Below are 23,631 nucleotides of genomic sequence, written 5' to 3' on the forward strand. Positions count from 1 at the left end.
TGCTGAAAAAATGATGGTGTCCATGTTCTGGGACAGCGAGGGCGTAATCCTTACCCATTGCATTCCAAAGGGCACTACGGTAACAGGTGCATCCTACAAAAATGTTTTGAAGAACAAATTCCTTCCTGCACTGCAACAAAAGCGTCCGGGAAGGGCTGCGCGTGTGCTGTTTCACCAAGACAATGCACCCACACATCGAGCTAACGTTACGCAACACTTTCTTTGTGATAACAACTTTGAAGTGATTCCTCATGCTCCCTACTCACCTGACCTGGCTCCTAGTGACTTTCGGCTTTTTCCAACAATGAAAGACACTCTCCGTGGCCGCACATTCACCAGCCGTGCTGCTATTGCCTCAGCGATTTTCCAGTGGTCAAAACAGACTCCTAAAGAAGCCTTCGCCGCTGCCATGGAATCATGGCGTCAGCGTTGTGAAAAATGTGCACGTCTGCAGGGCGATTACGTCGAGAAGTAACGACAGTTTCATCGATTTCGGGTGAGTAGTTAATTAGAAAAAAAATTGGAGGCCTTAGAACTTGAATGCACCTCGTATAGCGGAGATGCTGAGCTGCAGGTAGGCACAACAAAGAAGACTGTCACAAATAAAGCTTTTGGCCAGTAAGGCTTTCACCAAAAATAGACCACACACACACACACACACACACACACGACTGTGGTCTCAGGCAACTGAAGTCACACACATAATTACATTGACTCACAACCGTTCAGTCGAACCAGAGAAGTGATTTATCATTTTTAACAGATGTATAAATAGTGTGGATGCATGTTTAGAATGAAGGCACCTGTCACAAACAAGTTCAAAAGTGAGACTAGTCACTTACAGGTTTGGCAAAAACATTGGGCTAGTACTGAATTACTGTGGTGAAATAGAGCAGGTTTGGTGGCAGCATTTCAAGTGGTTGTTATTGACAAAGACAGTTTGAAGTCCATCTCGCAATCCTACATATGAGTGAAACAGCAGTATTTAAGTGCACTAGCACAGGATAGACAGTATTATTTAGGCAGGCACTCAACAAGCACAAAAGGTAAAATCCCTATGATTACTGGATTCAGAGGCGCAAATTTTCTACCTACAGGCAGAGAGTCTTGAAAGAAATCAGGACATAACTGGGCCACTTTTCCATAAATGTAAAGTTAGCTTATTTCGTCAAAACATCAGGAGATTAAGAGCTAAGCAAGATGAGCTTTCTGTAGGTTCAGATTTTCAAAATACTGAAGATAGAGTTGATCCACGTCTAACTGAAAAGCAGTTGCGGATGCCCACTTGAGATCTTGCAGATAATTGTGAAAGAAACAATTAATAGTAACAAACCTCCTAGTAAAGACTTCTTAAAGGATTCTGAAGGGGAAAAATAAAGCTGAAATATCATTCGGCTGCTAATCTGATTACAGAAGTGGATTTTGCAATACACATAAGACATGATACCCCCTGAACTATGGACCTTGCTATGGGGTGGCTTGCACGCTTCAGCGATACAGATAGCTGTACTGTAGGTACAACTATTGAGAGTCAAACATGTGGTTCCTGAAGAGGGGCAGCAGCCTTTTCAGTGGTTGCAGAGGCAACAGTCTGGATGATTCACTGATCTCGTCTTGTAACATCAACCAAAATGGCCTTGATGTGCTGGTAGTGTGGATGGCTGAAAGCAAGGGGAAACTACAGCCATAATTTTTTATGAGGACAAGCAGCTCTACTGTATGGTTAAATGATGATGGCATCCTCTTGCTATAATATTCCAGAGGTAAAATAGTCTCCCATTTAGATCTCTGGGGTGTGGGGTGTGGGGACTACTCAGAAAGACGTCATCACCATGAGAAACAAAACTAGCATTCAACAGATCAGAGGGTGGAATCAGGTAGGTAGGTTATAAAATTTGAAAAGGGATATGGGCAGACTGGAGTTGGATATAGTGGGAATTAGTGAAAATTCAGTGACAGGAGTAATGGGACTTCTGGTTAGTTGAATACAGGGTAATTTATACGAAGTCATATAGGGGTTTTGTAGGAGTGGGTGTAATAATGAATAAGAAAGTAGTGGGTAAGCTACTATGGACAGCATTGTGAATACATTATCATAGCCAAGGTAGACATGAAACCCACATCTAGCACAAAAGTACAAGATTACATGCCTGTTAGCTTCACAGGTGATGAGGAGATTGAAAAAATGTATAATGAGATAAAAGAAATTATCCCGTTAGTTAAAGGTTACAGAAGTTTAATTGGACTGGAATCCAATAGTAGGAAAAGGAACTCTGGACTCGCATTCGGGAGGACAACGGTTCAATCCCGTCTCCAGCCATCCTGATTTAGGTTTTCCGTGATTTCCCTAAATCGTTTCAGGCAAATGCTGGGATGGCCCCTTTGAAAAGGGCATGGCCGATTTCCTTCCCAATCCTTCCCTAACTTGAGCTAGCGCTCCCTCTCTAATGACTTTGTTGTCGACAGGACGTTAAACACTAACCACCACCACCAGGAAAAGGAAGAGAAGGAAAAACAGGAGGCGAATATGGGCAGGGAAAAGAAATGAAAGAGGAAGACACCTGGTAGAATTTTGCACAGAACATAATTTAGTCATCGCTAACACTTGATTTAATGATCATAAAAGAAGATTGTATTCATGAATGAGACCTGGAGGCACTGGAAAATTTCAGACTGATTTGTAAAATGGTTAGACAGAGATTTAGGAACCAGATTTTAAACTGTAAGACATTTCCATGGGCAGATGTGGGCCCTAATCACAATTTATTGATTATGAACTGCAGATTAAAACTGAAGAAACTGAAAAAGGTAGGAAATTAAGGAGATGGAACCTGGATAAGTTGAAAGAACCAGAGGTTGTTGAGAAGTCCACAGGAAGCATTAGACAATGGTTGACTAGAACAGAGGAAAGGAACACAGTAGAAGACAAATGGGAAGCTTTAAGAGAAGAAATAGTGAAGACAGCACAGGATCAAATAAGTAAGAGGAGGTCTAGTAGAAATCCTTGGATAACACAAGACATGTTGAATTTAATTGATAGAAGAAGAAAATTTAAAAATGAAACAAATGAAGGAGGCAAAAGGGAATACAAATGTATAAGAAATGAGACTGACAAGAGGTGCAAAATTTCTAAGTAGGAATGGCTACAGGGCAAATATAATGATTTAGATGCACATTTCACTAAGGGAAAGATAGATACCACCTACAGGAAAATTAAAGAGGTCTTTGGGGAAAAGAGAAGCAGCTGTATGAACATCAAGAGCTCGTATGGTAAACCAGTCCTATGTTTAAGAGAGACAGATGAAAGGTGGAAGGAGTATTTAGAGGGTCTATACATGGGAGATGAACTTGGAAACAGTATTATAGAAAGGGAGTGAATGTAGATGAACATGAGATGGGAAATATGACACTGTGAGATGCATCTGGTGAATCTCTGAAAGATCTAACTCGAAATAAGACTCAAAGAGTACACAATATTCTGTCAGAACTACTGATAGATCCCTGATGTTATTCAATATGTACACTGAACAAGCACTAAAGGAAACCAAAGAAAAATTTGGAGTAGGAATTGAAGTTCAGGGAGAAGAAGTAAAAACTTTGAGGTTTGCTAATTACATCATATTTCTGTCAGAGGCAGCAAAGGTGTTGGCAGATTGGGAAATGAGACACTTAAAAGTAGTTGATGAATTTTTGCTATTTGTGCAGCAAAATAACTGATGATGGCCGAAGTAGAGAGGATATAAAATGTGGACTGGTAATTGCAAGAAAAGCAATTCTGAAGAAAGGAAATTTGTTCATACTGATTATATATTTATGTGTTAGAAAGTATTTTCTGAATGTATTTGCCTTGAGTGTAGTCATGTATGGAAGTGAAACACGGATGGTAAACAGTTTGGATAGGGGGAGAGTAGAAGCTTTCAAAATGTGGTGCTACAGAAGAATGCTGAAGATTAGATGGGTCACTCATGTAAATAATGAGGAAGTGCTGAAAAGAATTGGGCAGACAAGAAATTTGTGGCACAACTTGATCAAAAGAAGGGCTCGGTTGATAGGACACATTTCGAGACATAAAGGGCTTACCAATTTAGTAGAGGGAGACAGAGTGATGAATACAGTAAGCAGATTCAGAAAGATTAAGGTTGCAGCAGTTATTCAGAGAAGAACAGGCTCACACAGGATAGAGTACCACAGGATAGAGTACCGTCAAACCTGTCTTCGAACTGAAGACCACAACAACAAACAGTATGATAGTAGGCTGGGGAAAAAGAAAAGACCCCATCATTAATGCACTATTAGATCATGACAGAGAACTAATGAAACAGAAAAATATGGCACTATGCATTTCCAAAACATGTCAACACAAAACAATGAGGCTTATTAGTGACACAAGGACAAAATGTTTTAACAGTAAGAAATAATATCAAAATAGGATAATATGAATATGGAAAGACAGATTAATATAAAATTCAATGTAATTTGTACGAAATTTGCTTAAATATTTCAAAGTAGCAGCCTTACAAAAAATTCAAAATTCTATTAAAACTACACCATGAATAACAAAACATATAGGGGACCTCTATGAAGCCATCAAGCTACACTGATGCACAAAACACAATCATGACTATGTCAGAAGTTTTTATACTTTGTATCAATTATACTTTTGTCTCTTCTTGCATGTCATTAGTACCCTTTCATTATAACCAAATTAAGCTGTATGTTTAACATTGTAATGAGTATAGACATATTTAATGTAAATGTTTAAATATTCTGCATTGTTTTTAATTTTATTGGTCATGTAGAGTGCCATAGTAAGGGATGACATGCATTTTCAGCAGGGAATATGGTCACAGCAACTTAGCAAGATGACGTATTTACTTGGACACAAAAATTAGTATTCCACAGATCACCGCCCTGCCCTGGAGCTGTGCAGACTTCTCAAGAACTGTTATATCCAGAATATGTACATGTGAAAATAGAAACTAGATGAACTTTTGAAATTGACATTGATCTTGTGTGAGGAAGCCATAACATATCCAATTTGTATGAGTTATCAATGTATCTAAAGTATAGGAAAGTATGTCACATGCTAAGTCGCAAATGGTGTGGAAAGTTTATTCCTAAAATGTGGTGTAAAAGAGATAACTCCTAAAAATTAAAAAAAAAATACTGTTATTACAGCTTTGGCGATGAAGTGCGGAAGATCAATGTGAGAAGTACAAGGTCAAATTACTAATTCTTTCTCTTGTACCTTTGTCCCACATCAGTAAAATATTTGGCACATTTAATTGAAGGGGTGGCCTGATACCCTTCCTGGCGCAACCCCATAACCCAACAGAATGGAAGATGTGGACCTCAACTGTCTGCATGTAGCATTATCCATATGAAAATGAGTGAAAGTTTTCCAAATGTTTGTGAATTGCGTAAAGGAGGGTTACCAGCCCAGTATTCACGTAGTGGAATGTAGGAAATTGTATAAAACCCACATCTAGGCTGTCAAGCACACTAACCCTCATCGTTAACCTGCAGAGTGGATACAAACCGGGATTGGTGCACCTCCCATTCTGGAACTGGCACGTTAACACGCACAGCTATCTGGGAGGTGCAGTTAAACTACTTTTACCCAAATATAAAAATAACTCCATGTTTGAAAAAACAGCTACAGTTCAACAGTTTTTTCCCATTACCAAGAATTCAATTGCAGCACACTGTTTGTACTGCCTTGTGAAGATGCCATTCTGATTATTTACTATCACTCTGGAGGGGGCCTTTATTTATCGAACAATCGGAATGTCGGATATCTAATTATGTAAGCTTACTGTGGAAAATATTAGCCACCCCCTCAAAAAAGCACGCTGGTTACTTTGGAGCACTGTAGTTGGGGTACCGCTGGTAACAAATGGTCATGTGACCATCCACTAATGATAATGAGAAATCCAGAATGGAATAATGGCAATATTATGAAAATGATAGATGAAATGAAATGAAATGATCATATGTCATTTATTGGCCGAGATATCCCCTTCGGGGTTCGGCTGCCATATTGCAAGTCTTTTTAGATGACAGCACTTCAGTAACTTCTGTGTCAAAGATGATGAAAATGATGATGAAGGGCACATAACAAACAGTTCCCTGCTGGGAATCAAACCCAGGCCTGCTACTCACTATACAGTGGAGTTGTTCATCACAGATTGTCACAGCAAAAAGAATAAAACAAGTAAGCCTTCAGCCAAAGAGGCCTTCATATATATGCAAGTCACATGCACCTGAGCAGTGTCTCTGTCTGTCTCTCTCTCTCTCTCTCTCTCTCTCTCTCTCTGTGTGTGTGTGTGTGTGTGTGTGTGTGTGTGAGAGAGAGAGAGAGAGAGAGAGAGAGAGAGAGAGAGAGAGATACATGTCTAATTTTGATGAAGGCCTTTTTGGCCAGAAGCTCATTTGTTTGACAGTCTTTTTTGTTGTGCCTATCTGCAACTCAACACCTATGGTGAGCAGCAATCTATCCTTTTCGTAATACTGTCATTCACCACTAACGTAGGTCATGGCAGTGACGTGGTGTGTATGTATCAGTCAGTTTTATGAAATTAGTGCAGTAAGGTGGACTATCGTGGAGATGTAACAGAATGGCAGTAAGGGGCCATCATGTTTGGACATGTCCATGAGCACATTGTGAATCCAGTGACCCGACTTTGTCAGTGTATCAATGCAGACTGTCCAAGTTGTTTACAACTGTCCAAGTTGTTTACAAAGAATGATATAATACTCTCAGTTATCTAATACAGCAATTATTAAAAAACCATAAGTGACAGGGGCTGGAAGTAAATGTCACTCCTTGCCAATGACAATTGGTTTCAAATTGAAACAAATTACCGTTGTCAAGTGCAGGGCCATCTCAACCAGTTAGCAAAGGAACACTGCAAATGGGGGGAATGGGTATTTGAAATTGGGTACCTTGTAACAGGCCATTGCTCACAGCAACATGTAAAGCAACACTGCTGTAATGAGCCTGCAGCAACAACACATTGTGTCATTCATAATTTTCACAATCATTTATAGATAATGCTTTGCCTCTATTTTGTTGCTATTTATGCTTATTTCTGTTTTTGTACTAAATGTGAACCATTTCCATATTTCAAATGTAATCTGTAAAACTACTGCATGGTTTACTGGTTCATGTCTATGGTAGACAGAATTGTAATATCAGGATAGGAAAATCTGGAGAAAAGTCCCTCTGCATTATGAAGCGTACCAACCAAAAAGATAGAGCGCGCATGAACAGTATGTGTCAAATGTGGATAAAGCAACAGTTCATAGTCAGCTATCACAGTCAGCACATCCCAGCTTGGTGACAAGGCTAATATCTATAAACATACATGGAATTATTGCCTCGGATTGTGATCGGCTCCTCCAGTAAAGATATGGAACGTTTTAAGAGTGATCCATGGCATTTGTTAATTAGAAGATGAGCCATCCTTGAGCTACATAAATGCTGAGACAATAATCACATAATATTCTATGACAGTGACACAGTGCTCCAAGTTATTGCCTCCACGCACTGTACTGCTTTTTAATATTGTAAATCAGTTGGCCCTGTATTTATATGCTATTTTATAAATACAGTTTAATTTATGTGTGCATGAAGACAGTTATTGACCTAAGTCATATTATCTATAATAGATTCCTGGTTCAAACCTTAAAATGTACCTTGTGTCATAACCAAAAAGAAGAAAAAAAAATTCCAATACAGCCTGGTTACGTGGTGCAGTTAGTTGCACAATGTTGTAATATATTTTGAATTTCATAAAACAAATAGCAAGCAATCTAAAAGTTACTTTTTATGACAATTATATTCAACAACATTAAGAAAAGGATAGTTGCTACTCACCATATAGTGGAAATGTTGAGTCACAGATAGGCACAACAAAAAGACTGTCACAAAATAAGCTTTTGGCCAATTAGGCATTTATCAAAATGTGACAAAACACACACACACACACACACACACACACACACGAGCACGTGCACGCGCAGACGCAAATGCAATTCACACGCACATGACCATAGTCCCTGGCAGGTGAAGCCAGCCTGTCTGGCTTCAGTTAGCGGTGACTGGTCATGTGTGTGTGTGTGAGTTGCATTTGCACGCGTGTGTGTGTGTGTGTGTGTGTGTGTGTGTGTGTATTTCTGACAAAAGCCTTGTTGGCAGAAGGCTTATATTTTGTGACAGTCTTTATTGTTGTGCCTACCTGTGACTTAGCACCTTCACTATACGGTGTATAGCAACTATCCTTTTCATAATGTTGTTACATTCCATCCTGGATTTTCCATTGTTTAATTATATTCAACAATCATTCACAATAACTGATTTAACTGTGTTTAGCATTTCACTGTCTGCAAAGTGTGGAAGGTGTATGTTTATTTACATGTGTTTGTGAATTTGGGAAACCTATGAAAAAAAGTTGGGTTCCAGAATGACTTCCTCGGTTGCGTTAGAAGCTGTTTCACTCAAAACTGTATGGAATATTTTAGTACCTGTTAATGAGAGGGAGTGATTTTCTGGTTAATTAGTGTCTCACAGTAGAGTGTTTAATCAGTATTACACGTAAATATATTATTATAGGAATGCAGTTCTGCCTTGAGAAAACACAAATACTTCTTATTTAACACTAAAACACATTTTGGTGATGTTATCATTTCCTTACTCATTAAAAGAATATCTGAATTGGACTGGTGACTGTGATTTTACCTTGTTACAAAACATAATTGCCATTTTACATGACCAAACAGAAACAATCTGCTATCCACATTGTTTTGCACACTGATTGTGGTATGTTTTGGAGAAGAGTAATTAATTTTCAGTCAGACTGGCTAAATGAACCACTAGTAACACAATCACAGTTAAAAATTTAGTAAAACAACAGCTCACATGATTTGTAAAGAGTTGTGTGAAGGAATCTTATAGGTCAACTTCCAACAAAGGAACTGGACAATGACTGGAGGCATATAGTATTGTCTGACAAATTACAAATTTGACTCTTTTCAAATAAAACAAGGTGTCTGGTGCACTGATGGCCCAATGAGGTATTTAATGTGCAGTGTGTGAATGTACAACGGTCAATCAATAAGTAATGCCACATATTTTTTTCCCTCTCAGAACATATTTATTGATAAGAGTCAGAATTTGGTGACAATATACATCAACATGTCTTGCCCATATAATATTTTTCTACATAGTCTCCATCATGTTCTATGGCCATACATCAACACTGTGGCATGTATTCCCTGTTGGTAAAAGCTCTCGTCCTGCAGGCGTAGCGATATTTTAAATGCATGATGACACTCTCGTCATCTTCAAAGTATGTTCCCCTTAGAGAATCTTTAAGCAGCCCAGTCTCAAAATCCTCTGACAACTCAGATGAAAAGGCCTTTCTTTGAATCTTGTAGTCTGCTGTGAGCATTCATGGAAACCATCGTGAGCACCTCTTTAAATATCCTAGAGTCTCAATCACTGCAGACGCACTTCCAATTCTGACCAACAACTGTAGAGCCAATTGTCAAGTTGTGATGTGCTGGTCGGCATGAATAATGGCATCCACATTATTCAGCATGTCTGGAGCAATGGCTGTGACAGGACGTTCTGAGCATGGCTGACCATGGAGCTCTGTTTCTGCATTTCCTGAGGCTGTAACTTTCTTTACCCATTTCCCAGATGTACTCCTATCACAACTGCAGCATCACATTCACTGCACACAAACATTTATGGATGTTCACCACAGTTTCTTTTTCTGCACACAAGGGTTCAATAACAGCACGCTGCTTGTAACACGAGTGGTGTGTAGACACCATCTTGATTCTGTACTACGGCTCTACCATCTGGCAGAACGGTTCGAAACTTCACCAGTGCACGGAACAAAAATCAAATGTGAAGAACCAACAAGGATGTTTGTCTATGTGTATTAATAGCTTTTTAAAACAATGTGGAGCCCTACTTATTGAACAACCCTCGTATATAAGACAACAGGTGATGCTATGATGTTTTGGAGTGTTTTTCATACTGCGACTTGAACCCACTGATTTAGGTTGAACCAGAATGGCTACGTCAACATTCTCTGTGGTCAAGTGTTGCCCCTTCTACTATATCTTCTTGATGAGTCTGCTGTGGACACCCCCATCTTCCAAGATCACTGAAGATCATCACAACAGGGCAGTACATATATGTTCCTTGTTTGGTGAATGCTCAGGCACCCTACCCAGCCTCGAATGCATATTACAGGCAAAGATTGATTCAAGAGCTTTCTCATGAAATAGATAATGAAACCGGTTACTTAGTCATAGAAATTCACCCAATCTTAATTCCATTTAAAATATTTGGAACTATTTTGGCATAGCAGGTGAACTATAGCAATCAATATCCCCATAATCTGGTAGCTCTACAGGATCTAATCGTAACGAGCTGGGTCCTGGATAATCAGCTGGACATGACTTACATGAAGAAATTCATGGACTCCCTTAATCACTGATTTTCAGTTGTTATCAAGGTTACAGATGGCATTACATGGTATTCAGAGGATGTCTCCTGATGATGTATAATTTTTTGTCCAGTTGGCTTATGTCTTTCAAAATTTAGTGTTAGGTAATAAGTAATGATTTTCTTTTTCTTTTTTCTACTTCTACATTTAAAGATGGTCCAATTCAACCAAAACCAGTTGCTGAAAAAAAAAATAAAAAATCTAGACTACATTTTGTGCAAAAAAGGATGATTTTATAGATGTTTTCAATTTTTCCAATATGTGTAATTGTTAATGAGAATGGATTGACATCAGCTATAGCTTTTGTTAGTTTACGTCACAGAATTTTTCAGCACTGGCTGTTTCTGCTGATTAATGTAGAACTTGATTTGTTTCAAATGTGTGACGGCACCCTTTCACAATGGAATTTTCAGAATACAATTAGTGAATGAGTCTATTATATGCTAAGGTATCACAAGCAATTCCAAACTATCACTACTCACATTCTTCACTCAGGAAAGGGTGATCAGCACAATCTAACTGGTAATTTCATGCACTTCACCTGGGCTGTTATTCAAGTGCCTTGGGATACCAACTTTCATACCAGTACATATACTTCCTCATAAAATTAATGTTTAATACTGTATACCTAAAAGAAACTCAGTCATTTTTACTCAATGGACTCAAGAAAGAAAAATGACCATACTGACAATTCTCATTCTCAAATTTGTTTCCCTAGAGTAACAGAAAAAGCTGCTCTGAACAAATGATGATATTGCTTGTAATAACTCTCTTGCTAGACTAGATACAATAATGTATAGGACACTAATAGAGTCAAACATCAATAGTTAGCTAAGACATGGCTTAAATGCCCAAGATAATTTAAACATCTCTTATTTTCATTATCACCATATTTTATGCAAGGTGAGGAAATATAAGTGTGATGCCTTACATACGTTTAGCCTGTCCACTAAAAAATTTATTTATACAATATACGTAGTGATACTGAATGAAATAATATCTGCTAAGTGATTTAACAGTACAGATAAAAAAATATAGTTAAAGAAATAAAAATTAAAGAAATCATATGTACTAACCTTAACAATGTCCCCTGTTGGCCTGAAGACAACTGCTGGAAGGTCTTTTTCTAGCTCATCATTAACTAGGCAAACTCGATGAGAACTTCCTAGAAGAAGGAACAGTGCTTTGGAGTAACAGCACGTATTTCAGTCAGTAAGGAATACTACACACTTTTGTCAATATACAGGTTGGAGAAAAATTGTATCACGAAATTTTAACCCTGGATAGTTGATGCCAGTAGGAACCAGAATTACTAATGTTGTGTAGGTTGACAACACACCATTTTTAAACTATGGAAACTTGACACCACATGCTCTGATTGGCCGTGGGATTGCCCTGGTGCCATTCATCCATTGACAGGCAGCACTATGGTTGTTGGTTCACATGTACAAACATCCCTTACTCTATCACTGCCCCAAGGTGATATGCACACATGTCGAATAAATCTTGCTGTTTGTCTACACCTCATGTCAGAGGCATTCACATGTAAGCTTCACTTCTGAGCACACACACGTCACCTGCGATTTAGTCACACTGTAAGCATGGCGGCACAGTTTGGTTTTAGTTTATGGACTAGCTGACGGCAATGCGCATGAAGCTCGACAGTTGTATGAGGATCAGTACCCAGAAAGAAGCCACCCACACCCACAAACATTTACAGCAATTCACTGGCGACTTGGCAAAACAGGCTCTATAGCGGGATATCATGGTGATGCTGGAAGTCCTTGAACATAATGGGATGCTGCATTTGAAGAGACTGTTCTTGAACACTTCAAGGAAGCACCTGTGACAAGTACTCGAGTGGTTGGACGTGACATGGGTCTCACTCATCGGTTAGTCTGGGAGGTTTTGAAGGATGATGGCCAGCATCCATTTAGTTTTCACCTATCCAAGACCTAAATCCTGTGGCAGACTATGAACACAGGCTAGGGTTTTGCCGGTGGTTTCTGTGACACGTCGCATGAGATCCCGACTTCCCCGCCATTGTTTTGTTTACCAATGAGTGCACCTTCCATCGGGATGGCCTTTACAACGCTCAAAATGTTCACTACTGATCAAGGGGAAATCCTCATGTCACGTATGTCCATGGGCATCAGGAGCAGTTTTCGCTCAACATTTGGGCAGACATTGTGGCTGACCGTCTGATTGGGCCAGTCTGTCTACCTCCTCGACTTTCTGGGGCAAATTACCTTCACTTTTTGCAAGAAACTCTACTCGGCCTGCTGGAAGATGTTGCCCTGGACATATGGCTATGCATGTGGTTGCAGCATGATGGGACACCCACACATAACAGTGGTGCTGTGCGCAGATCTTTAAATGAACTCTTCGATGGCCACATAATGGGCAAAGGTGCACGTCGGACATGGCCCCCGCGATCACCAAACCTCACACCACCGAACTTTTTCCTGTGGGGATTCTTCAAGGTTTTAGTTCACCCACCCAGACGCAAACCACCTAGAAACAAAGATGAGTCAATGGATCATATTCATCATGCCACCCATCACATCAGGGTAATGCCAGTAATCTTTGAAAGAGTTCAGCAAAACACCGTTCAATGTTACCAAAGTTATATCGTGTTAGAGGGTCGCCAGTTTGAGCACCTACTTTAAGTAAACAATGTCCTACTTACAAAAAAGGCCCTTTTCAGGCCCAGCACAATTTGTAAAAGACTTTCTGTATGCAAACTAACAGCTGTTGACAATTTTGTTCCCACTACGTCTTATCATGAAATTACAATGGATATGTCGGGACCCCGGCAGATTTGCCCCCAGGCCTCCAGAATGGAAGGCTGGCGTGCTACCACAGAGCGTGCAGGCCACCTTGGATACATTGTGATTTCTGGTGGATAAAGCATTTGCAGTCATGTGTTGTCCAGAGCATCCGGTAGTAGGACAATCCCATAGCCAATCTGACTCCTGTTCGGGTCTCCATTGCAAGTCCACATTTTATCTCCTCGTGTCTTTTCATCTGCATCCACACAATTACTCTGCCATTCAATTTATATGTGTAGCATATATTTCATAGAACCAATTTCAGATTATTTTTCGACCATTCCACTCTTGAAAATAAATGAACATCAGACTCATTCTGAAAGAGCTCTGATTTCCCTTATTTCATTACAATGATCATATCTCAAATGTGTATGTGATATTTAACAAAACATTTTGGCATTCAGAAAAGCAAGTTGTGTCTGAAACTTCGTGAAAAGATCTTGCTGCAATGAAGAATCTCTTTGTTTTAATGAATGAAGAAGCTCCGTCTGTATCATTATTTCCTTTATGAATAATAATCAGTTTCAATCTGCACAGAGGATAATCTTCAGACTTCCGAGTAGTGATATGTCAACAAACCATACTTCACAGTGGCAAATCTGTAGATGATCTGCTGAGCAGAAGAACACCATTAATCTCTATATATATGTAAACTGAAGTCGCTTGCTTGTGTCCATCTCTGTATGCAGCCTAATCTCAGGAACGGCTGTATGGATTTTTGTCCAGTTTGGCTAATTGATGCACAGATTTATTAAGAAGATTTTTGTATATAATTTATGCATATGTCATGCAAATCATTTGAATTATGATGAGTTCAAGTAAAACTTTGAAAACAATGCAACTGCCACCTAGCGAACATCTGAGAGAGCAGAAGAGAGAGAGAGAGAGAGAGAGAGAGAGAGAGAGAGAGAGAGAGAGAGAATGCAGCAAGCAAAATTTCACTTGCATCTAGTGTAGTAGTCTAGTGGTAGAGTATATAGCTGGAGACCTAAAAGTTTTGGGGATTGAATCTTGGTTGGGTCACTTTCATTTACTTTGTCTTTTAACCTAGCATTTATTTCAGACTGGCAATTTCTGCTTCCCTCAGATTACCAACTGCAATTTGCACTCTTAATTCACTGCATATTCTTTAAACAATGGGTGGAGATTTACTCATCTTTAAAGTATCATAATAAATATGACCAATAAAAAAAAGATAACCACCTTATCATTAGGTTGTGATGTAAGACTTATAACTTGAAATAATCAAATATTTTTAACCAGTAGGTTCACATACTCCTTTACCTCTTACCCAAATGAATACAGACTCATTTATAGATATTTTTCTCTTATTAAGAGTATATAAAGACAAAGAAGACGGCGACATATAAGCAGATTTACCAAAGTCTTTATTAACAAGTTCTGCCATATGGTAGGTTCGAAAGGCAATAATGTCTCTATGAACAAAACTTTCAAGTCCACCAACATAAGGTACTCCTGTACCTCCACGTACAATAGCTACTGTAAACCATCCGTTACCATGACCAAAAGAATCATTAATATCTAAACTAAAATTAAGACGACAACCATAAAAAACAGACGGTCCGCCCAGCAAAGCTTGAGCAGCAACAGATTTGACTGGTATACGATTCTTCTTGTCTCCAGATGTTGTAGCAAATTCGATGTTCTCGTTGGTTTTGTAGATTGTCTGTTTAGAACGGCGACGGTACCTTCTGTAAGGCATCTTGGCAGCGTTCAATGCAGTTGCCTGTGCAGCAGCAGCAGCAGTGCGACTGAGCCGCTGTGCGGCGATCGCTCGCTTATATACAGGTCCAATAAGGAGTGACCTTGAGTCGGACTTAGAATATTTCACACTGCCAGCGGAGCGTTATCCCGGACGGCGACATATAAGCAGATTTACCAAAGTCTTTATTAGCAAGTTCTGCCATATGGTAGGTTCGAAAGGCAATAATGTCTCTATGAACAAAACTTTCAAGTCCACCAACATTAGGTACTCCTGTACCTCCACGTACAATAGCTACTGTAAACCATCCGTTACCATGACCAAAAGAATCATTAATATCTAAACTAAATTTAAGGTGACAACCATAAAAAAAAGACGGTCCATCCAGCAAAGCTTGAGCAGCAACAGATTTGACTGGTATACGATTCTTCTTGTCTCCAGATTCATGATGACAATAACCGTCCAGCAAATGCTGGAGGGTCCAGCAGCACTGTGGTCACTGTGTACAGATGTTGGCGCAAACCTCTCCCTGGTAGTTCAACTGACGCATATTAATAACATCTCGGTGACTGTTCAATTTACTGGCTGGCAGCAAAGGACTGCACCATCAGTTGGCACAATGCTGCATTGACATGTCATTATGGGAGCCTTGCCACACATTGATGTAATGACACATGCATTCTACAGGTCACCTGTGTCATCAGCTGTGTGCATTCCTGATGGTAATTCGACTACTGTGTCCCTAACTCCTTGGTGTCATGTATTTAGATCATGCCTCAACAAAAGAAATAGTGATCAAGACAGTGTTTTTTCATTCTTTGTAACAACTGAGATGATGCTTCATGAAACATGGCAACAATTATGAAACTTCATTTTAATGATTGTCTCCACAATTTGCACAATATACACATGACACTATTTTGTCTTTTTAGCAATAATACAACATCTGTTTTACCTAGCAAGCATCCCATATCATGCAGCAATACTCCACAAGAGGATGAACAATCATTGTATAGAAGCTTTTTAACAGATTTGTAGCAAGTGTTCTGCCAATAAAACACTGTATTTGATTCGCCTTATCCACAAGGTTTTCTATGTTTTGGTTTCAATTTGAGTTGCTAGTAGATGTAATCCCTACATATTTAGTTAAATCTACAACCATTACATTTAAAATATTAATTGTGTGACTGAAATTTAATGGAATTTTTTTAGTAATTATGTGGAGGACCTCACATTTTTATTGTCTTGGGCCAATACCACTTTTCACACAATGCAGGAATCTGGCCTAAACCATTTTTTATGTCTGTCTGATATTTTGGTGACTTTCTAGACAGTGTAAACGACAGCACACTCTGCAAAAATTCCCGTGTATGTACAGATTAAGAACAACAGAGGCCCAGGAGCACTCCCATGAGGAACCCCAGATGTCACTTGAGTTTCACTAGATGACTTCTCGTCAGTTACTACGAGCTGTAACCTTTCTGAAAGTAAACCACACATTCAACTGCACAACTGAGACAGTATTCATTAGGCATGTAATTTGAATTGCATCCATTTGTGAGGCATGGTGTCAAAAGTCTTCTGGAGACCTAGAAACATGAAATCAACATGACATCTCCTGTCAAGAGATTTTGATTATTTTGTGTGACTAAGGGGCCAGCTACATTTCGCAAGAATGATATTTTCTGAAACCGCACTCATTACATCTCAAAAGATCATTTTCTTCATGATATCTCTTAATGTTGGAACACAGTATAAGCTGAAACACAGTACAAGTTCCAAAATGCTACTAAAAATCAATGTCAATTACATGGGTTTGTAATTCAGCAGATTGTTTCTATTTTCTTTATTGTATAGTGATAATACCTGTACAATTTTTCAGACTTAGGTACAGATCTTTCAACAAGTGAGTGGTTGTATATGATTTATGAAAATGGAGCTATTTCAACAGTATACTACAAAAGGAACCAAGTTGGTTCACAATCTGCTTCAAGAGATTTGCCTTTATTGAGTGGTTTAAGTTGTTTTGCTACATTGAAGGTGTCAACTGTCAAATTACTAATTTTGACAACTGTTCTTGATTCAGATTCTGGACTACTTGTGGTACCTGAAAGCCATGTTCAATAATTCCACTTCAGTGGGTCTGTTGTAAATATCATTATGACTGCCACCATTCAATGAAGCTGTTGTCTCTTGGAACTGGTGTATTAACATATAACTATATTTTTTCATATTAAACTGTATAACAATGAATATGCACTTTCACACTTTCCATGTGAGTTCTATATGATGATATATTTAATCACACGATTCCAAAATGAATTTTCATCTGCTGTGCACTGGTTTGGATTTCCCTGTCAGATTAAACTGTGTGCCGGTCAGGAACTTGAACCCATTATCTTTGCCTTTTGTGAGCAAATGCTCTAGTCTCGAGCAACCCAGCGATGACACAGAACCAACCCTCACAGCTTTACTGCCACCAGTACCTTATCTCATACCTTCCAAAGTTCACAGAAGTTCTCCTCACTCTAGAAACAAGCCCCAGGCAGTAGCTAATCCATGTATTTGCAATATTCAGGAGAACTCCTGTGAAATTTGGAACAAATGTAACAATACAAACAGAGGAAATGCCTGGTCTCTTACACTACTTGCAGTTTTTGCATATCTTGAACTCATCTAACATTAGTATGGAGTGCAGTTCGCTGTGATCCTTAGAATGCTAGTAGTGGTTCAGTGGATTTGGTATATGATGTAACTAATTTCACAGGTGGTCCTGTCTGAGCTGGTCAGCAGATGTACAAGGTCTGTTCAAAAAATTCCGGAACTTTGTCCACATAATTTTTTACATTTACCTTGTACTTATTGTGCACGGTGTTCTTCAAAATACTCTCCTCCACAACTGACACACTACTCCCAATGTTGTTTTCATTTGCAGAAGCAGTCTTAGTATGCCTCTTGCTGGATCACGTGAAGTGCTGTCTGTGAATTTTCTTTTATCTCATCTATTATTCAAAATCTTCATCCCTTCAATGGAAAATAAAAAAAAGTCCACAGGCCAGATCTGGAGAGCAGGGAGGATGAAGCAGCACAGTGACTTCATTTTTTTTTTGGTGCAAAAGTCACACACCAACAGGATGAATGTGAGAGTGTGTTATTGTGATTCAAGAAGCATGAATTGTCTTGCCACATTTCAGGCCATTTTCTTCTCACATTTCCTGACAGGCATCGCAACACATTCAGATAGGACCAGCAATTAACAGTCTGTCCCTTAGGCACGAATTCATGATGAACTAATCCTTCAAAGACAAAGAAAACTATCAGCGTGGCTTTGACAGTTGAGCTGACCAGCATCTCATTCTCATTAGCACCATTCAAAAGTTCCATGCACAATTTAAAGCAGATGTGTTACTCCTCTAACTCTGCCATCTCGAAATTCGCAGACTGTGCGAACAAAATTCTACTCAATACAGCACTGAACAATAACTAACAGACATACAACAATGAAACTTCTAGCAGTTAGATATTAAACACAAGCATGTCCAGGGATGCCAACCAAATTCCGCTCCAACACACCATTGGTGAGAAATTACGAATGTTGCAGAATTTTTTGAACAGACCTCATACGGTACTGGTATTGCATCTGGGCCTTCCACAAGGATATTACCCTGCACAGTTGAGACTTAAAGCTGTATTATGTGGCTAGGGGAATACCACATATGTAGAGGAGGGAAAGATAGTGAGAAAAAGTCATCACCACAGCCCTTTCATGCGCCAACAAGTTGCACACCAGCACAATCTTTTTTAATCCCCTACCACACTGTTCCCACCTCCACTCATCCTACATTTCCTTTGAGTTCTCACACATATCCAAGGGAACACTGCTAGACATGCCCAGACAGCCTGCTGTGCCAGAAGACAACAGTAATGTGCTCTCTCTCTCTCTCTCTCTCTCTCTCTCTCAACAGTTTTCTCAACTGAACTTTCCATTTGGTATGATGGCTCTATTCAAAAGTTTAACATTTGGTCATCCTTTCAGTGTGCCTGTGTGTTTGTAACTTACCGACCTGTTTCACGTAGTTCCTAAGTCTCATCAAATTTCTTGTTTTGCTTTACTTCTTCTTGATGATTATTAGTAACTTTCACCCATTATCAAATGATTCTACACGGTGTTTATAATTAAACCTTCATTACTTGAGCCAGTGTAGACAGAAAACTATTTACCTTATGGGTACCACACTTTATCGGAACAATGTTCACACTGTGCATCACAGGATTTGCATTGTAAGCAGTTTTAGAATCATGATTTGCTGTTAGGCATTGGTACTGATACCTCAACTTAGGGTTGAAACAGAAGCATCAGATTACAGTACAGTTAGAGACAGTCAACATGGGTCTGAACACAGTGAGCACAGCTTTACTCATAAAGCTGTTTTATCAAAACAAAGCAACAGTGCTGCTGCTGTTTGTAAGTATTGATGTAATTAAGGAATACAGAGAGGTTCTCTTTTGATACTAGGGCTGACGAACATGATTCGGAAGTTCAGATTAACTGGTGATTTGGTGACTGCTCCTGGGAGCGGCTGACAGCCAATTGTGCTGCAAATTGTTGAAGGAGATACTGTTGCCATGGCTGAGAATGCTGGACAAAATGTGAAATTTCCAAACAATGCATGAGCTGTCTCATGAGAGCTGAACACTGCATGGCCAACTGTTCAAAAAGTGCTGTGAACAATTGTAAAATTGTATCTCTAGGGTGGCTCCACACTGTTGTGGATGCATACAGTCATCACCTTCAGCATCATTTGTATCCTGGAATGTAAATATAGTAAACAGTTAACAGATGTTACCCTGTCATGTTGGAATTAAAATGTGTTTCTTTCAATTGTTTATTCTTCTACCTGTCTTTATAAATGTTTCCACAAAGTTCCATTGACTTACAATCATTTGTTTTTCATTTAGCCCCTCTAAAATAGCAAAATTTTACTTATAACCACCCTCTGCTCAACCTAGATGATACTAACTTTTACTTTTTTCAAATTTATTGTTCATAAGCACTTTAGACAATCTACTTGATTGTCATGAACTATTTCAATTTGAGAACTTTCAATTAAGATATGTCAATGCTACAACAGAGAATTATTAGGATGGTAGAAATTTGATGAGCACACAGTTTAAAGGTATTGTAAATTTATGGCATTTCTTTACATAAAGTATTTCAATGTGGACCACTTACGCAACTGCCATGAATAATCGATAAATTATGTTATGAATAATAAAGTTCAGTATCAATAAGAAATTAGTTATTTTATGTAATTATGGTATATGCATTATGAATTTAAAAAGTTCAGAAAAAGAAAAAAAATTATATGGATATCAGGACTGATGTAAGAACAAGTAGGAGAATCCCACCATGCTCTGTTGCAGATGCTCAGTGGCTTTTCTATTTTATGAGCAACAATCTACTTTCATAGAGATAATTATATCCCATACTTGATTTTTCTTTAAATGTAAATTAATAATCAGCTGAATAACATAACTACATGATATGAAGATTGTTAAGTCATAAACATGGAACTTTTATTTTTAAAGCCCAATTGGCTGTTTATTAATCAAATTTTCTGTTGACTGATATGTTAAGTTATGTAAGTTTTAAGCATTCACTTTAATTTACATATACTTCATGCAGTGCACTGTTTCATATTGGTGCCCTTATTTATTTCATTAGTTACTTGAGGTACTATTTTTGTCATTATTTTCTCTGTGAAGAAATCACATTGGATAAAGCAAATATGTGTATCACTCAAAGCAAGAAAATTAAATGCTACCTCAGTTTTCTGTCTTCCTCAGTACCTTGAATTCTCAACTGGCTGAATTTGTTACTCAAAGCTTGAAAATTCAATGCTAGCTTCTTTTAGTGTCTTCCTCAGCACCTTGAATTCTCCAACTGACTGAACTCTTTATTATCATTATCATTATTATTATTGATATTAGTAGTAGTAGTAGTAGTAGTAGAGGTAGAGGTAGTAGTAGTAGTAGTAGTAGTAGTAGTAGTAGTAGTAGTAGTAGTCATAGGAGGAGGAGGAATCGAAGTTTCAATGCAATTTATGCTCAAAACGGTTGAACATCTACTAGATTTCTTCATAAGCATCTCCTATTTGTCCAGTTGACGAAGCTTGCAGATATACATCATCAACACAAAAGAAACAAGACTGCTCAGCTTATTACTGAACTATTTGTTCATTGCATTAGGGTCTAACTGACTCATTAACTTGTATGATGGCCTTTTAGTGGAAAATGCCATGCAGGGAGAAAATAACAAATGATATTGCAAATTTGTTTATCAATTATGTTCGGTGGTAGTCATCTTCAAACTAGCACCGTTTTCAGTCCCACCATTTTCAGTCCTAAAATGTTCCTTCCAATGCCCAAAACATATCTGCACCATGTGTTCCATGAAGCTATGAAGGAGCTTTCCAGGGGAACACAAGAATATGTATGTAATCATTTTCTCATCAGCTCCTGATGAGATGTCCAGTTTTGATGAAAACTGTAATAATAAAGAGCACACTTTGAAATCAAAAAGCATTTGTGCATTAATGCCAGAGCAAATAGGTGTTTAGTAATGCAGCAGTTTCATTTCCTCCCCATCTTATTTTTCTTCCTCTTCATAAGGCTGGTAGATTAATGAACATACTGAACAAAATTGTTTATTCTCTGTGTCTAGTTGTTCTCTTTTGATTATTCAGCCATCACACAACCTCATATATAAGTTTACTCAGTTTTTTTATAAAAAAATAAAATATAAACCTGTGATATCGTATTAATGGGATGGGCATATATATTCAGTTCTAATAGAGAGAATCTTCATAGAGACATAAATTTTTATCTCTTACAAACAGTCTACAACTCAGTAAATCTATAGCTAATCCTCCTTTTACTTTCCTGTTCTTCTGACAGAAGGGACATACACTTGCTTCGAGCATACAGTGAAACACAGAGTCGCTATGCATATACATGAGATTTAGAACCTGTAGTCCTTCTTATCCCAAATACAACAAGAGGAAACATCACTGTCTCAATATGGGTGTCCAACAGCAAAAGTAACAAATAATTGCATGTTTAAGAGGCCACTATCATACTTCAGTTTTAGCCTTACCAATATACATGTGACCTTCTCCAGCAGTCAAAACATTTCCTTGTTCATCTCGTACTTCCATCAATGTTTCTGACAGAGGTTTGCCAAGAGGTACTGTCATTGCTTCTTCTGCATCAAGCTCAACACGCTGGAGGGATGCCCAACATGAAACCTCTGTGATGCCATACGCTGAGTAAACAGCAGGCCTATAAAGAGTGTTTTAGTTCTTCATTGAATATTGCATGCTAAACAGATTTTGAATAAATAATTATACAGTGTTAAATTACTACATTTTACACTAATTAGCATGACATAAATACTACCATTTTTGTTCTGAAATAGCATACAAAAAGATTGGCCAGAACATTACAACCACGACCTACTACCGATATAAAATGGCCACACAATAGCAGCACCACCTAGCAAGGATTGACTGCTAGTACACCATACTCACAGTGTGTTCTGTCTGTGTGTAGAATTGGGAAGGCACATGATCTGTCCGAATTTGATTAAGGACAGATTGTGATGGCCCTGAGGCTTGGCATGAGCATTTCAAAAACTGCATGACTTTATAGGTGTTCGAGGAGTGCTGTGATGAGTGTCTTCAGCATGTGGTGATCAAGGGGTTGGGTAGCCACCCCTCATTACACATGGTCGGACATCTAGACTGGGCAGAGTGCCAAAACAGGTTAGGCTGTGAACAGTGGTGGAACTAACATCAGACTTTAATGCTGGGCAGTGTACAACTGTGCCCTGAACACTCCTAATGATGGGCCTCTGCAGCTGATGAGCCATGTATGTGCCAATGTTAACACCACAACATCAGCAACTACCACTAAAATGGGCACGTGACCATCAGTACAGAACATTGGTGCAGTGGCAGAGCATTGCATGGTCTTCTGAATACTAATATCTTCTTCATCATGCCAATGGGTGGATGCAAACCTGTCGTCTTCCAGGGAACAGCTCCTTGACACCTGTACTGCAGGATGGAGACAAGCTTGTGGCAACTCCTCCATTATGTCCTGGGGAACATTCACGTGGGCATCCATGGCTCCAGTGGAACTCATACAAGGCACCATCAGGGCCAAGGAGTATTGCACACTGGTTGCAGGCCATCTACACCTCTTCATGATGATCATGTTTCCCAAAAACGACAGTGGCATTTTTCAAAAAGATAATGCTCCATGTCACAGGGCCAGGAATGTGATGGAGTGGTTCAAGGGACATAGTGGTGAGTTCCAATCCATGTGCTGGCCCCTCAACTCACCAGATCTGAACCCGGTCGCACGTAGTGTGAGAGCTCATCCCCCCCCCCCCCCCCCTTGGAATTTATGGGAATTGGGTGACTTGCGTGTGTAGATGTGGTGTCAGCTCCCTGTAGTGACCTACATTGCTTCCATGCCACACTGCATTGTT

The 23,631-nt window shown here is 38.9% G+C and overlaps 1 protein-coding gene across 1 annotated transcript in view; it reads right to left on the reverse strand.

Annotated features, from left to right (window-relative positions):
- Positions 1-23,631, reverse strand: part of LOC126355640 (beta-alanine-activating enzyme) — a 152,454-nt gene that overhangs the window by 95,858 nt on the left and 32,965 nt on the right. Inside the window, exons 4-5 of the mRNA XM_050006004.1 lie at positions 22,234-22,418; positions 11,600-11,688 (exon numbers count right to left, since the gene is read on the reverse strand). Of these exons, the coding sequence (XP_049861961.1) occupies positions 11,600-11,688; positions 22,234-22,418 (274 nt within the window). The remainder of the gene's footprint in view (positions 1-11,599; positions 11,689-22,233; positions 22,419-23,631) is intronic.

Source organism: Schistocerca gregaria, chromosome 3, assembly GCF_023897955.1.
Source record: "Schistocerca gregaria isolate iqSchGreg1 chromosome 3, iqSchGreg1.2, whole genome shotgun sequence".
In the NCBI taxonomy this organism is placed as follows: Eukaryota; Metazoa; Arthropoda; class Insecta; order Orthoptera; family Acrididae; genus Schistocerca; species Schistocerca gregaria.